This window comes from Mesoplodon densirostris, chromosome X (assembly GCF_025265405.1).
Source record: "Mesoplodon densirostris isolate mMesDen1 chromosome X, mMesDen1 primary haplotype, whole genome shotgun sequence".
Lineage (NCBI taxonomy): Eukaryota > Metazoa > Chordata > Mammalia > Artiodactyla > Ziphiidae > Mesoplodon > Mesoplodon densirostris.
Genome location: NC_082681.1, coordinates 42,317,865 through 42,335,051, shown reverse-complemented (window position 1 = coordinate 42,335,051; position 17,187 = coordinate 42,317,865). Strand labels below are relative to the sequence as shown.

Sequence of the window (17,187 nt, the reverse complement as noted above, 5' to 3'; positions counted from 1 at the left end):
AAGAATCGCTGGTAGAGACCAAGCTTGCCAAGCCCTTTGGGTCACTGTTAGTGCTCCCATGATCCCATGTAAGCCTTCCAAGTACTGCATCTCACAATATCGTCTAATGTGGGAAAATGTCAAATAGCCCAAGTGTGTACTTTGCTCTAAAATTTACTAGTCTTTTCATAATCTTGCCAACTCTAAAAGCATCATTAAAAACAACCAAATCCTAAGTAGTGTAGCATGTGTACACTTCCCTGCAACTGGTATTCTTCTTTAGACTTTTAATGTTGTGGTGTTGCCAGCATAGACTCCTGCATTGGACAAGGGTCTGCAGTGGTTGCCCCTCGGCTACTTAACGAGCTCTCCAGAGAAACAGAAGATAGGGCACACTTGGAGGCAAGCAAAGCCATTTGAAATAATGTATAAAGATCTGGCAGCATACGGGTTGTCCGAGAAGCCCGGGATAGCCATCAGGGCCTGGAAATCCAACAGCTCCTTGAGTTCCATTACAGCCATCCAGGCCAGGTGGGCCTCTGGGTCCTGGCTGTCCAGGGTGGCCCTGTTCAAAGAGAAAGAAGGGATCAAGTCAGCCACAGGACTCTTAGCTATTCCGACAAGCTCCACAGTGAGAGAAGTCAAGGATGCTGTCAAACTCTGGCTCCTTGTCCACTCCCTTTGCCCCATCACCTCTGCTGCCATCGCTGTTCACTATACTCAGGTGTAGGTGGCTGATGACAGCTCAGTGTTACCCCTCTGCAAAAGATTGATGCTTTAATAGGATCCAAGCTGAAACCAAAGGGATCAAACGTGAAGAGATGGGCTACACAGGGTGCTGCAACTTCACCTTCCTTCAGTACAAAGATGTACTAAGATGTACTAAGATGGGGCTTAGCTGCCAGGCAGCTGGACTTCTACCAACAGGGAAGCATGCCAGGCCTTGGGAATTCCTCAGAACAGACTGGAACCTGGGCAGCCTGGCACGGCTTTCTGTATTGGAAGCTCTGCATGCGAAATGAGGCTGGATTTTGGTCAAGAGCAGAAGGAGTTTCCATAGCACCACCTCTCCTGAATGCTGCTTGGTCAAAAATAAACAAGTCAAGGAAGAACCACACTTTGAACCTTATTTTGTCATTTTCTCACGTCATGCTATTGCTTCAGTCAGGGAACTGTATCTTCTCTTCTTCATACTCATTACTGAGGCAGTTGTTTTGCTGGGGAATCAGTAATCATTCACATACAGTTGGTGTCTGAATTCAATAATTCTGTGCTTCCTTGGTGCATAGAATCTACCTCTTTGTAGGAAATATATCTTTTTCAATCTATCAAAATCAGGTTGTGTGTTGGGTATGGAGCAAAGAGATGACCTGAAAGACCAAAAATCTAGATGGGTCAATAAAAGGTAGACTCCCACCTTCCCATACACACTTTTAAAAGCCATATATATTTTTGTGTATATACACACACACACACACACACACACACACACATACACATATATATATACATGTATATACATATATTTTATTTGGCTTTAAAATATATATAAAATATATATTTGGCTTTAAAATATATATACATATATGTATATATATTTAATGATTTGGGGGAAACATGCCATGTGTTCAAAAAGCAACTTTTCAAATTGTTAGAGGAAACAACCTTTTGTCAAATGCTTATTGTGAGAATGCTCCATAGAATTCTGTTTCATTTTCATTGCTATTATAGTTGTAGGAGATAGATGATCTGTTAATGCAAGAGTATGAGTCTAGACTGCTGGACTCATGGAATGCAGAGTCCAGAGGAGTGGTCAATAAACATATCTTTGCAATAAACCTGTTATAAGCTGTGCCTCTCCAGACTCAGGTGAGGAGTTTTAGTTGCACTGGGGAAACTGAGACAGCTTACTAGAGTCATCAACATTTTATTACCAAATGAGGTGGCTATTCCTGTTTGCCCTGAAGATCTACACTCTACCTTCCCTAGATCTGTGCCTTGGGAGGCTGACCTTCACGGATGGTACTGTCTAGGCTCCCTTTCCCTCTGCCTTCCAGTTATATTTGGTCACTGGGAGGCACAAACAGGAGATGGGAGAGCACGAGAAGGACGAGCACAGATTGTTTATTTCTCCCATGCCCTCCCTCCTTGGCTATATTTCTGGCAATGGCCACATTCCTCTATAATCTTAGCTCCCACTGGGCAACTGTTATTCCATGGCTCCAGTTCTTACAGGGTTCCAGTATTATCATTCCTCCTTTCCCCTTTGGGACTAGGGGTGGTAACAGCTTTGGGCTGGTTGCTTCACCCTGCACTGTTGTTTCCCTTAACCCTGCTTGCATCCTTTAAATAAACGCTTCACTTAACTCTATTTAGTCGACCCCTTCAGGTGGAGTGTCTATTTCTTCCTGGGATCCTAATCACCATTTTAAAATGTCCCGGCCAAGTTTGCTAGGGGTTATCTCTCAACTGGGTAACAGAGATGAGTTAAGACAAGACAACAGGCTGGCTCAGTACTAGGGATCTTCCTTAGTCCTGGGACCTTGGTTCTGCCCTTTCTGGGTAGAGATAATGACTTTACATATGTGTGTGCCAGCTCTCCAAGGGAATGCAGCTCTTTGAGGGAGAAAACCACGGTTCTATATAATCACAGGGGATTAAACACACAGAATAGGTGGATCTGCTGTATTCCAGAAAAGCAATGTTCCTCAGAACCCAGAGTGCAAAGGAAAAGTTTCCATTTGGTGAGTGGTACGTGGTCATTTTGAAGATATAAACCTCGTGTGTTCATTTACGAGTCTCTAGGCGGGGAAATGTTTGAGATTGACTCCATGGGAAAAGCTAAACATAGATTGCAAAGGACAACTTGAAAACTTCTGCTTCCAACTTATTTGAACTGAAAACATTGGCTCAACCTACATTTCTTGTGGGTGCCACAGCCCAACTCACAGCTGTGACATCGTTAAAAGCCACAGCCCTACCGCCCCTCGTCCATATTGTTTTAATGTTGAATATCTTGATGACTGCTTGTTTGTTCACTCTCAACTGGTGGCCGTGCCCCTTAGTGCACAGACTTGGATGCTCTTGCTCATTCATGTGGAAAGTGTCTACATGACAGCAAAAATGGAGTTCTGGGACCAAAACCAGTGACACAGATGTGAGCAGTCCACCAATATCACGAGGGGAAACCAGATTTGTGCAGTGATCCAGTTTAGTAAGATGTGTTTTGGGGAAGCTGTTGGTTTTAGCCAAATGGCTTAATAAAGTGCTGCTGAAAGTTGGGCAAAATAATTAGTCTGACTGGGCCGAGGGTATCTGTGTTTTCCTCTGTCTGAGGGAGTCTTGCCTGTCTGAGAACTGCTGCTTCTATAGGCACTAAAGGTTGGAGTCAGTCCCCCCAGTATTTCTGGAGTTCCTACTCTATGCTGAATTTAGCTCTGTGGTCTCTGAGGCCTCTGAGAGGAGCAGAAGACAGACTCTGTGCTTTCAAGGAGCTAGATAAGGCTATCATACAAGACAGTCAATAAATACCATGTACCATATGTAATAAGGAGCTAGAGTGTGTGGGACAGACACCAAAGACTCCTGGAAGAATAGAGATGGAAAGGAGAGGTAAGCTGTCAACAGGAGGTGCTCATTAATACATCATGAATAGCTGGAAGAGAGGGAGGGAACAGGGGATAATAATTTCTTAGAGTAGTGAGGCTTGGAGCCTGAAGCTAAAGTGACTGAAAGTCAAAAGGAAAAATGTGCAACCTTAGGTCAAGGGAAGGGCCAAGCGAAGGGCCAAGGGAGTGGGGACTTCTACTGGGAGCAGCACACTCATTTGGAGGAATCTGGACAGCTGCGACTCATTCTCCCAAGCAACGAGGCCCTCAAAGAGAAGTGGTCAATTTCTAGAAGCCCTCTGGCTCTGTTGGCCACAAGTTGGGGGCAGAAGTGTCCAGCTGGACTCTGGAGTGGGTTCCAGCTCAGAACCGGAATCAGCCTCTGCTTCACAGGATTCATTTCCTTCCAGCCCCCATTAAAAAGAGACTACAGGAGAAAGGGTATAGTATTGTTGTGAGCTTCAAATCCTCCACTCATCTCTGGTGAAGCCAGCTCCACAGGATGAATGGAAGAGGTGTCCTCCAGTTTGCTAGTTTCCCTCACCCACTGGTTCCCACAAGATACACATTCTGAGTGGAGACTCTGGATGACGTGGTCATAGAACACAGCCATGAGAAAACCCCAGGGGATGGCATAAAAGGGTGGCCAACCCCGTCCACTTATTTCCCCACTGGCCCCTTCCTGGGCATTTTGCAGGCTCTGCAGTTGAATAACAGGCAGAAATATTATGGCTGATTTGTTGATATGTATAACAAATACAAGGTAAGTGAGCCTTCTATTCTCCAAATCCACAAATGTATACGAGATCTGGGGATAAAGTGAATCAGATGATAATACCTTTGAGGGCAGAGCCATATGCCTTTTTTGTATTCCCATAGTAGAGTGCTAGCACATAGCGGGTACTCAAGAAATACCTATAGATTGGCACAAAGAAATCCGAACCCCCTTAGCTGATACTAGATGATTATGTAGTGTAACACAAGAAGCTGTTAAGTCAAGAGTTTACCAAACTGCTTTGATATGATTCAAAAGAACCCCTTAGAGGTTGTTTGAAAGATAAAGGCATGATGTAGGACTTTCCTCAAATGGAGGAGCTCCATTTTTTCCTGTTCTATATATGATGAGCTTCTACACAAGATTTGGTTCTTCTCTTAAGGTTGAAAACCACTGCTAGAGGCAAACACAGTCCAGGCTAAAGATTAAATATATAGAGAAGTGCTGAAGGATATAACTAAAAAGTGATAGAAGTAAGTTCCAAATACTGTATCTTAAAGGCTGGAGAAATGTTACCATGCAATCTCCAGTGGCAGGATAAGTAGGGATATTGGGTGAAAATGGAGAAACTAAGGGATTGGGCTGGATGGAATGGGAAAAGGAGATGTCTGCAAGCTCCAGACTCCCCACTTATCTCCAGCAAAGCCAGTTCCTCAGGATGAATGGAAGAGGCTGTCTCCAAGTGATCTTAGGAGTAGCCACTTTGTAAAAACCATCAACAAAGCAAAAAAGCAACCTAATGAATGGGAGAAGATATGTGCAAATGATATGACTGATAAGGGGTTAATATCCAACATATATAAACAGCTCATACAACTCAATATCAAAAAAACAAACAACCCAATTAAAAAATGGGCAGAAGAACTGAATAGACATTTTTCCAAAGAAGAAATGCAGATGGCCAACAGGCACATGAAAAAATGCTCAACATCACTAATCATCAGGAAATACAAATGAAAACCACAATGAGGTATGACCTCACATCTATCAGAATGGCTATCCTCAAAAAGAACACAAATAACAAATGTTGACAAGGATGTAGAGAAAAGAGAACCCTCCTACACTGTTGGTGGGAATGTAAATTGGTGCAGCCAGTGTGGAAAATGGTATGGAGGTTTCTCAAAAAAATAAAAATAGAACTATCATATGACCCAGCAATTCCACTCCTGGGTATACATCCGAAAAAAACCCAAAACACTAATTCAAAAAGATACATGCACCCCAATGTTCATAACAGCATTATTTACAATTGCCAAGATATGGAAGCAACCTAAATGTCCATCAACAGATGAATGGATAAAGAAGATGTGGTATATATATACCACAATGGAATACCACTCAGCCATAAAAAAGACCGAAATTTTGCCATTTAAAGCAACATGGATGGACTTGCAGGGTGTTATGCTAAGTGAAATAAGGCAGACAGAGAAAGACAAATACTGTACGATGTCAATTATATGTGGAATCTAAAAAATACAGCAAACTAGTGAATATAACAAAAAGGAAGCAGACTCACAGATACAGAGAACAAACTAGTGGTTACTGGTGGGGGAAGGGAGGGGCACTATAGGGGATGGGGGAGTGGGAGGTACAAACTATTGGGTGTAAGACAGGCTCAAGGATGTATTGTACAACACAGGGAATATAGCCAATGTGTTGTAATAACTAAATAAAAAGCAACCTTTAAAAATTGTATTTAAGAGTCAAAAAAAACAACTAAAGGGAAATTCACTCTGAAATAAGGCTGAAGAGAAATTATTAAAATTAAATGTATTAAGGTATCACTAAGTATTTTTCTATCTAATTTCATGTACCCTCTTAATTTCTTATAATGAGGATGTATGTGCTCTAATGTGGCACTGTCTTCACACCAGTCCCTCATCCCCAATGAAAGCTCCCCTCAAGCCATAAGACCTAACTCATTTTGTCTAAGATACTGATGGTCTTTTATGCCTGCACATGTCTCTGCATCACCCAACCATATGGTTTAGCTCTGCCCGTAACTGAATCCCAAGGAAACTGTGGATGAGCACTGCCCTTTAAGCTTTACCATGCACATCTCAACACTTGGCCCTGAGCATGTGTGCCTGAGACAGGATGTTGTTAAGGCCAAAGTGCTTGAGCTATGAGGCAGAACCTAGAGGTTGTATTAAAAATGCCTCTATGCAATGGATAAACAACAAGGTCCTACTGTATAGCACAGGGAACTATATTCAGTATCCTGTGATAAACCATCATGGAAAAGAATATGAAAAAAAATGTATATATATATGTATAACTGAATCATTTTGTTGTACACCAGAAACTAACACAACATTGTAAATCAACTATACTTCAATAAAATAAATTTCAAAAATGCTTCTATGAACACACTCACCGGAATCCCATTGATGCCAAGAAACCCAGGAACTCCCATGGGACCCTAAAAAAAGGAGTAGGGAGAGGAATGTAAGAGATGATATAACTGATCTCCATTAGATGAAGTGGGTTTGTTCATGTGATTCATGACCTAAGCTGTTAAGAAGTATTTTGTACCTCCCTCCCCACATTGCATCACCTTGCTCCCTATTCCACTTCCAAGTGATCACTAGCCTCTACCTAAGGTCTCGGACAGTTCTTGTCTTAGACAATGTGGTGTAAGACCTAAAAATAAGGCTCAATATTACATGCTGCCTTGACATCTGGGAAAACTGGGAGGGCCTCAAATGGCCTAAGCAAAAGTTCACTTCTCCACTCTGCTTCTGAAGATAAGGTCTCTTGGGCAAACGACCCTTCTTATTAAATAGACCAGGTGCAGTTCCCGCTTATTCCTGAGTAGTGGGTTTCCATCCCCTGCTGGCCCACTGAATTATTTAAACAAGCCAGTTATACCCTCCCTCGAGAATTAAGGGGCGCTCACCCTGTTGACATGACAAAAGTCTGCTTCTCACAGCCCCTTCTGGCTCCTTCTGTTTCAGAGCGCAAGCCCTGTGTGGCCCTGCATGGGGTGTGATGTCCTCCTCCCCTGTGCTGTGAGTGTATGTGACTAATAAACCTGTTGGTGATCTCTTCTGTCCAGTGTCAGGTGTCATGACTTTGGCCATCCCCAGGACCCTAGAGTAGGAATCCCTCCCTCACCAATGGGGTGAGTAGGAGGTGATTAAAATCGGCAGATAACATAAACTGAACTGCTAACCTCAGTCAGCCAGCCACCATGACATGATCAATCTTTCTTGCATCTCTTTCCCTATATTTGTGGCCCAGCTGGTTTCCAAGCATTCTGACCCCTTGAATCCTGTTCCCCTTACTTGGATTCCTTTGCTGCCCTGTTGATTGGCCTTCTGACCCATGCCCAGTTCAAACCCACATGACTTCCCACCACAGTCAGCCCACTTGTCTAGCAAATAGCTTATACATGCACTTTCTGACTTGCTGGCTATGGGAATCTCACCAAAAATGGGCTGTAGCAGCACAACACCCAGCCTGTCTCTTATTAAAGTATGTAGCCTGGCACCAAGGTATTTGGGATTAGTATTCTTTCCATAAATAAACAGAACTGAGATTTAGAACCTTTTACCTTCACACTTACAGCCCATGAGTGAAAGGAAAAATCAAGCTTTGGTGTTCTTACCTTATCTCCTTTTTGTCCATACGGTCCCAGAGGTCCTGGGGAGCCCCTTTCTCCTTTCAACCCTGATAAACCACTAGGGCCAGGAAATCCTTGAGGACCCACTGGACCTTGAATTCCAATTGGTCCTGGTCGCCCCTAAGATGGACAGAAGGAGTACGATTAGTCAACAGAGGACTTACCATCCCCGCTTCCCATTTTCCCATGCACAAAGAACACTGTCATCACTTCACTAAATAATTTTGGCTTAGAGACCTATGAAGCATGCCAAAGTTCCAGACATGGATCAGAACGGGCTATTTTAGGGGCTGCTAAGCTTATTTGGATAGAACATATTTTATAAGCACATTTAATAAGATTCATGTGCACCAAGATCCTTCAACTTTGTACTTCTTAGGAGATTAGTTATTCAGGCTGGATAACATTGTCCTCTTCCTAGTTAATGCTAGGCCATCCATCAGGTTGTTAAAAGAGTGAAAGAACAGAACTCTGGAGAGCATCAGGACGTTTTCGAACCCATGTCCAAATGGCCAACCGCATGCTTGCAGTGAAGTCCGGAAATGGCTGTGCCTGGAGAACACTGCCTCGGTGGGCCAGAGGGAGGAGAACCCAGAAACCCACGGTTGACCAACCTATCAGCTTATCTTTGACGGCAGTTCCCAGAACCCCAGCACTGCAACTAGAAACAGACACTCACAGCGAACACACACACATTGTTTATTTGCTCCCTCTCTATGCCCCGGCACCCGCGCCATCGGTACAGTGTTGAATGTGTAAAATCCAAGAAGCCTGAGAATATCCATTAAGTATCAATTATGATAGCAAGAGGGAGCAGCCTGAGGATTTTGAATGCCCTGGTGATAAAGTGTCTGTAACAATTAAGTCTGAGAGTTCAGGCTGACATTTTCAAGCTGACCGAGATAGAGAATTAACCCCAGTCGGTGCAACAGAGGCCGGCTAGTCTGTTTAGAACAAATCCCAGAAGGGACTGAATTTTCTTGGCAGAAAAATGAAAACCATTACTAATGTGCATTAACTCTCAGAGAACACAACACCATATCAGGTAGAAAGCCTATTTTCATAAACACTTCCATCTCTGCCCCTTAGCCCCTTTTACCGACTGTCCGCAATTTCCTACAAACCTGTGCAAAACTCTGAGAAAATTCCATTAAACATGCCCTTTAATATTCACCTTCAAGATTTACTTTTGAAAGGGCTGAGGACAGATGCTTTATGCAGTGGTTAGAGTCACGTACTGGAGACGCAAGTGGATGCCAGCTATGCGGGGCCTTCAGACTAAAATTTCCAGTGTCAATCAGGCCCATGAAGACCTGGGACTCTAGCAAAGAAGTAAAAGATGCTCTTCCCAAGGAGATGCAATTCTCTGCGGGTGCCACTCACCAATCAAACGTTCCCGACCCCTAACACGCAACCTACAGAGGGTGCTAGGCTGCACAATGCTTAACAGGCTTATTTCTGGGAATGATGGGGTGGGAGGTTAACTTTTACTTTTTATGCTCTTACCTCCTATTGGTTGAACTTCTGTTTACAATGATTCTCTTATTTATTACTCTTATAAATTTTCACTGTATATATACACACACACACACACACACACACAACTAAAAAGTAAAAGAGCAACACTTAAAAAAATAGTGCTGGGTTGTGGTTGAGGATTAACAAAGAAGTCTAAAATGTGGGCCTAGCTTTCAAGACTAATGTACACAAAACCACTGCAAACAGTTCAAGTCCGGAATGGAGCAGAAGTGCTGCGGGAACACAAAGGCAGGGTTGGCCATGGAGGGTTTGTGGAATGCTTACATTCTGTCCACGGCTCAGGGGAGTCACGGCCCACACTGGAAAGGCTGAGTGGGCCCCAGCTGAAGTAGGCCTGGAAAGCAAGGCAGGGAAGTTGAAGACTTGATGTGGCAGGAAATAGGGAACCCTTAGAGGTTTGGGGACACAGGAGGGATGGGAGGAAGGCAGTGTTTCAGGGCTGAAACTCATCAACAAGTGTTCGGGAGAATCTGCACATGTGCGCGTGCACGTGCGTGCACGTGCGCGCGTGTGTGTGTGTGTAAGCATGAGGCCAGGGCAGCCTGCCTGAGGCTGGAACAAGGGAGACAGATAAGAACCAGCTGTTGGGGGAGGAAAGGACTGGTTGGTGGGAGGATGAGAGGTACGATAGGTTTGCCAAGACCATGTTATTACTAGCAAAGGAGATGCAGTCAGGGCACTGAATGCTTGACCCAAATCTGAGCCCTGCCCAAAGCTTTCGCGCATCAAGGGAGGGGAGGTGAGAGCATGATAAACCGTTGAACAGCTACTGAGAGGGCAGACTGTGGCGTGGCCCAATTCCCATCTTGCTCACATCACTAGAGCCTGAGCAGTGCCTGGTGTGGGCATAGGGGCTGGCACACTCCAGCCCTGGTCTCTTGCCTTTGTGAGTGCACACTCAGCAAGAATAAGCAAAGAGACATAGGAGTGAGGCAATTCTTGGGCTGCATTTAACAGGAAATCTGATTCCATCCAGAAAAGGCAGGCTTCCATGGCCCGCTCCCTTTCTCTTGGCTGGGAGGGCAGGCTGAATTTACCATAGCCACACAGATGACTCCTCCATTCCAGTCAGAGAGCTTAAAGTGAGTCTCTGAAAGAGCTCATGGACTCTTTGAATTCGAATTCTTTTTCCAAAGGGGCAATTGAAACGGTACCCCTTGGAGGAAGGTGTACTTCTGGGCTGGTCTCAGCTAGAAACCTCTTAGACAGAAGCAGGGCCTGCGGGATGTCTTAAGTCCTCTGAGGCGCTGTTGGCCCAGAACTTCCTCTTTATTGTGGTGCCAGGCCCTTCTGGAGCCTGCAGTCCTAGGATACGAGACAAGGAGGCTTCCTATCCACTGAGGTCCTCTCTTTCATACAGTGGCACAGAGCACCATGAACAGACGAAGATGGCAAAGAAAAAAATTGAGAGAGACATTTCTTTCTTGGGCTGTTCTGTCAGCCATCTCTAGCTATGCTTACTCTGTGCGTATAGCTGTATGATCTTTTCCCTCGTCTCCAATGCATAGGCTTTCTGTCACCATGTCCAGTGGACTGCTGACGCTTAATACTAAATCAATGATGAAGTGCTTTTTTTGGTTTGTTCGCTTGTTTTCCTCCAAAGAAGCTATCGGTGGCACTTTTCATAATGGCCAGCAGAGGGCAGTGTGAGAACATAGCGGCTACAGATAAGCAGGTGGGTGGGTGGGCCTCTCCCTCTACCACTACAGAGAAAAAGAAATCAAACCAGTATCAGAGAAGTCACGGAATGTTGGAGCAAGAAGGGCCCTTAGAGACCGTTCCATCCAGGCTCTATTTTATACACAGGGGGAAAAAGGAGACCGAGAGAACGGGAAGGACTTGTTTAGGTCACGTAGCTAGTGAGGAACAGCATGGGACTCAAACTAGACCACTCGTTGCCAGTGTGTGGCTCTCTCCCTGTTTGCCAGTGGCAGATGTCCTGGGGGGTCCTTGAGGCTGCCCCCCCCCACACCCCAGGCCCGCCCCTGGGACTGTCCCCATCAGTAGGCTGCAGTAGCCAGATGCTCACACATCATTTCTCTCTTCCTAACTGATCATTTCACAGAACCAATCTGAAACATCATCACTGTTTGGACTGCTAGCAGAATTTCAATGGGCTTGGACAAATGCCCTGCCCTGATACATGTCATTTATTTTGGCAAATAGAGCCAGACAGGGCAGAAGGGACTCCTCCAAGTCTTTCCAACAAGCTCTCCTGCCTCCATCCGCTTGGTATTTTAAATATGCACATCAGGGTCTAATTCTCAAGAGAGTGAGCTGGGACTTGAGCCTAAGGCCCAGGCTGGCTGCCTCCTGCTGACCACAGTGGGTTGGGGTCAGCGTGTAGTGGTTTTCTTTTAGATAATGCTTGGGACAACACTGGCTTTTTTTAAATATATATATACATTTATTTATTTATTTATTTATTTTGGCCGTGTTGGGTCTTCGTTGCTGCGCACGGGCTTTCTCTAGTTGCGGCGAGCGGGGGCTACTCTTCGTTGAGGTACACGGGCTTCTCACCACGGTGGCTTCTCTTGTTGTGGGGCATGGGCTCTAGGTGCATGGGCTTCAGTAGTTGCCGCAGGTGGGCTCAGTAGTTGCGGCTCACGGGCTCAGTAGTTGTGGCTCGCGGGCTCTAGAGCACAGGCTCAGTAGTTGTGGTGCACGGGCTTAGTTGCTCCGCGGCATGTGGGATCTTCCTGGACCAGGGCTCGAACCTGTGTCCCCTGCATTGGCAGGCGGATTCTTAACCACTGCACCACCAGGGAAGTCCCCACTGTGTAGTTTAATTTCACCTCCGATCAGACCACACCCGAGCCCCAGCCCCAGATAACTGGGGTAGCTGACCCAGAAATGGGCCTGCATATAAAGTAGTACACATATGCAGAAATAGCATCTAAGAACCTTAACAGCACATGTCTCCAACCAAGTAGAACTATGAAACTAAGAGGGGAATGACTTTTCATTACGAAGCCCATTTCTGCCTTTTTATCCCTCCCTCAAGGTTCCAGTGTCCTTGTCCCATAAAATTAAAATTTGTTCTTAAGGAAGAATCTGAAATTCATTCCCACTGAGGCATAAATGACTGACAACAACTTAGAGCTTTACTTCTCCCCAGGGGATTTGTATTTTAATGGAGAGCAAAGTGTTAAGCTAGGGGATGCAAATGATATTTATGAAGCACAGAAGGGAAAAGCGGTGTGCACAGGCTTTATTAAGGATCTGGCTATACTGAAGGAGGTGGTGGAGTGCTGTTAGGTGGTATAATGGTGCAGGGTCTGGAGTAGGACAGACCTGGAGTCAGATCTTAGTGCCATTTAATAGCTATGTGACCTTGGGCAAGTGACTTAACCACTCTGAGTTTCTAAGGGCTCCAAGAAATAATAGCTCTAGTGTAGGGTTATTGGGAGCATTTGAGTCAGTGAATGTAACATACCTGGTAGAGAGCATGAACGTATCTGTTTCCTCTCTTCTTTAAGGCATGTTTATGGTAAAATGGAGAAGTTATAATTGGGTACTTAATGCTCCTTCTCTTAAGTATAAGTGAGCAATGCACAGACAACATTGTGAAACTCTCTTTGGGGCAGAGATGTGTGCCCAGGAATCAATGGGCACTCCACATCTGGGAGAGTATTTCCCCTCTTAGCACTGATGTCCTGGATTTCTTGGGCACTCAGTTCTTCAGGGTCTGCTCATTCTCCTCAAAGGGACCTCATCTACAAGCTAATGACTCCCCAGTCTGAACCTCCAGACCAGATTCCTCTTCTCAGTGTGTCAGATCCTTATAGCCAATGGCTTACTAGACCTCTCCACCTGGATATTCCAACTCAAACTCAACAAGACTAAAGCTGAACCCATCATCTTTTCCCCAGCCTCATTCCCCAAACCAGATCCTTCCTCCTGAGATAATGGAACTAACTCTGTAAATAGCAGTCCATCTACAAAGCTGATAAAGCCAAAAACCCAAGGGTCCTCCATGACCTCTCTCTTCCCCTCATCTTCTACATCCAATTCACCAGCAAGGACTGTCAATTCCACCTTGAAAATATAACTGAAACCTGTCCATTTTTCTCTGCCTCTATGGTCTTAGTTTAGGACTTCCTTGTCTCTCCCCTAGAGTGGCGCCACAGCCTCCCAATTGGTCTGTCATTCTTCAGTCTAGATTTAGTCTCTCCCAGCATCCTGCCTCAGGACCTTTGTACATGCCTTTGTTCTCCTGGCTAGCTCCTATTTATCATTCAGGCTCCAACTAAGATATCAGCTCTTCCAGGTAAACTTTCATGATTACCCCCCCCCCACAGAATGGGCTAGATTGTCTATTTGTGTCCATACCACCACCCCCCAAGAGATTGAACTCCTTGAAGACAGGGCCTGTGTCTTACTTCCCACTGAATCACTTGTGCTAACTACAGTGCCTCATACACAGTGGGTGCTCAGTAAATGTTTGCTGAATGGAGAAATGAACGAATGAGTACACGCACCAAGAAGCCAGAAGGCCAGGTGTATCAGTATCTTCTTTGGAAATCTGGATGGCTGCACTAGAGTACGAGCAAGAAACATCTGATCACAGATCAACAGAAAAGAGAGCTGCACCAGACTTAGACAATCATCCAGTTCAGGATGGAGAAGTTGAAGCCCAGAAAGGGAAAGGGACTAACTCAAGTTCATACAGTATCACCTCTGGACACATCACAAGTGGAAGGGAGTGGATGGGACAGCAAGACCAGAGACAGGGAACCCAGTGAGGAGGTTGTGATCTCAGGGAGAGAAATAATGGTGACCTGAACTAGGTTCATGGCAGTGAAGACAGGGACAAGATGGATTTAAGAGATATTTCAGAGGCTAAAAATGATAGGACTTGATGCTAGATTGGAATTGGTGGGTAAGACAGGGAGGTGTGAAGGAGGACTCCCAAGTCTCTTGACTGGATGACCGAGTGGATCTCCTCATTGACATGAGGAAGCTTAGGGGAGGAAGTTTTGGGTAGAAGATGAGAGTTCACCTCTGGAGAGGTGGGGATTAAGATACCTTCGGACCATCTTGGGAGATGTTCAGCACCTGTTTCTGTCACTAGACTGGAAAGTCTGAGAGGGCAGGGAGCTCAACTGACCTTGTTTGCCCTGGTATCTCTGAGAGATGCAGTGTCTGGTGTGCAGTAGACCCTCAAAACATAATTGTGTGGGAAAGGCACAATTGTGGAATGAATGAAAATATAGAATTAAATATGCACGTGGGAATCCTTGAGAAGGCCACTTCCAAGTCTCATTAGGGGCAAAATGAGATTAAAAGACTCTGCTGCCATCCCAAAATATCCCTTGTGGCCTCTCGTAAAAGGGGAGCAGAGATCCCTGACCTCCCGCCTAGGGACCAGGTGGCTTGAATTCTACAATTTGTCCCTAGTTTTCAGCTGGAGTTCCCATCTCAGCTATGAGGCCAGGGTGGAGGGGGTGTAAGAACTTAACAGATTCTGGCCTAAGTAGCTGGGATCCCTCCCTAGCCATGAAATATGTGGTAAGAAGGAAACTAACGATGATACCCCCCAAGGGCAGATTACTTAAGAAACCTCAGAACACTATTCCTTTCACCATTCTTTTGGAGCATCACAATACACCTGTGAAGTAGGTGGAGGGCACCAAGCTACAAAGTGGTTAGCCAATGAGGCTTGCTAATTTCACACAGCTGGTCAGTGGCAGAGTGAATATCAGGGCCTCCCCATCAACTCTGTGCTCCTTCTATTGCGACAAACGGAAACAGCCATCCGTACAGCCCTACAATCCACTCTCCTAGTAACAGCACTAATGGGCTAGTGCTGTCTGCAGAAGTAAATAAGGGAGAAAGAACACCAGCAGGTGAAGAATAGGTCTAAAGTCGGCAGATAGGGCCTCCCTGGTGGCGCAAGTGGTTGAGAGTCCGCCTGCTAATGCAGGGGATACGGGTTCGTGCCCCGGTCTGGGAGGATCCCATATGCCGCGGAGCGGCTGGGCCCGTGAGCCATGGCCGCTGAGCCTGCGCGTCCGGAGCCTGCGCGTCCGGAGCCTGTGCTCCGCAACGGGGGAGGCCACAACAGTGAGAGGCCCGCATACCGCAAAAAAAATAAATAAATAAAAAAATAAAGTCGGCAGATAAAGACTCATATTATACAGATGTACAGATCCATTTTGTGGCCCAGGAAGCCCTGGTTCAGCTTGATAATGTTAGCAGCATCTACAATTTGCCAGCACAGCCAGTGACCCTTCCCATCTTCCAAAAAAAAAAAAAAAAAATAGGTGATTAGTGTCTACCAAAGAACGAACCCCCAAAATTCTCAGTGTCTGCCATAGCTGAGAAGCAGTATCAGAGTCTCGCCCTCAACACCCAAATGAAAACACATTTATTTTCTAGTTCTTAAGCTATAATCAGTGTTTGAAGCAGCCAGCCCAGGCATGAAGACATGCATCTACATGTTTTGTTTGCAAAGACACACACACCCATCCCATTGGCTGTTGTCAGCATGTTTAAATTTTTGGAAAGACACCTCCCAGAGTGCTAACATTTAACTCTTGTTAGGCAAGGCTTTGCAGCCCTCCCTTCTACCTGTTTATTCACATTTCTCTTCTAAAACATAATAATAACCTTCTTTTCACCAAACACATACTAAGTGCCGTCTCATTTAACCTGTCTCCTTTAATCCTCTAAACAGCCCTAACAGGTGGGTATTAGATGCATCTTACAGATGAGGAAACTGAAATATAGACAGGGTAAGGAATTTGCTTGAATTCACACAGTAAGCAACTGGTGAAGCCAATTTTGGTGATACCAAATCCTCTGCTTCTTCTACCAAGCTTATATTGCCTCTCTGCATTGAATAATGCTCTGAAAGTATTAATAGAAACACAAACCCACTTGAAGAGGGGCAGTGAGAGCTACTGTGGGCAGAAAATATTTTCATTTTCATTGATACTGGAACAATTTATCTCAATTTTCCCAATCTTTTCACTGGAACAGGTACCATTTAATAGAAACTCGCTTAACAGAATTAAGTCATAAAAGGCACTTCAAGGGATAGCACATCCTAGACCTTAAAAAGATGGAAGGTTCCTTCTTGTTCCACAATTAAAGTGGCCTTATTGATTGGTCTGTGGGCAATGGACAGTCTACTAGGTTCTCGTAGACAAATTCTGATGTGCTACGAGTTCCTAATGCTAGCATATTCAATTAGGGGTGGAAGGGGGAATACAGGCACAGTGTACTAATTTGATGATCATCGTGGTGAGCAGAAATTGGTAATTTTTTTTTTTTTTTTTTTTTTTTTTTTTGTCGTACACGGGCCTCTCACTGTTGTGGCCTCTCCCGTTGCGGAGCACAGGCTCCGGATGCGCAGGCTCAGCGGCCATGGCTCACGGGCCCAGCCGCTCCGCGGCATATGGGATCCTCCCAGACCGGGGCATGAACCCGTATCCCCTGCATTGGCAGGCGGACTCTCAACCACTGCGCCACCAGGGAGGCCCAGAAATTGGTAATTTTGTCTTTAAACATGTCGTATTTTCCCTTGCTCTTGGGAAATGCTAATAATTGTTAAAATAGGATGAAGCAGAGATGTCTGCTAGATAGAGGCAAATAAGTTGATGAAGAATTTTCAGGTCTCCCTTTTCTCTATAACATGTTCTTAAAACTACATCAGA

At 45.1% G+C, this 17,187-nt stretch overlaps 1 protein-coding gene across 1 annotated transcript in view; it reads right to left on the bottom strand.

The window, feature by feature from the left end:
* Nucleotides 1-17,187, bottom strand: part of COL4A6 (collagen type IV alpha 6 chain) — a 96,141-nt gene that overhangs the window by 68,050 nt on the left and 10,904 nt on the right. The window contains exons 3-5 of the mRNA XM_060086422.1: nucleotides 7,973-8,107; nucleotides 6,740-6,784; nucleotides 428-544 (exon numbers count right to left, since the gene is read on the bottom strand). Coding sequence (XP_059942405.1) covers nucleotides 428-544; nucleotides 6,740-6,784; nucleotides 7,973-8,107 — 297 coding nt within the window. The remainder of the gene's footprint in view (nucleotides 1-427; nucleotides 545-6,739; nucleotides 6,785-7,972; nucleotides 8,108-17,187) is intronic.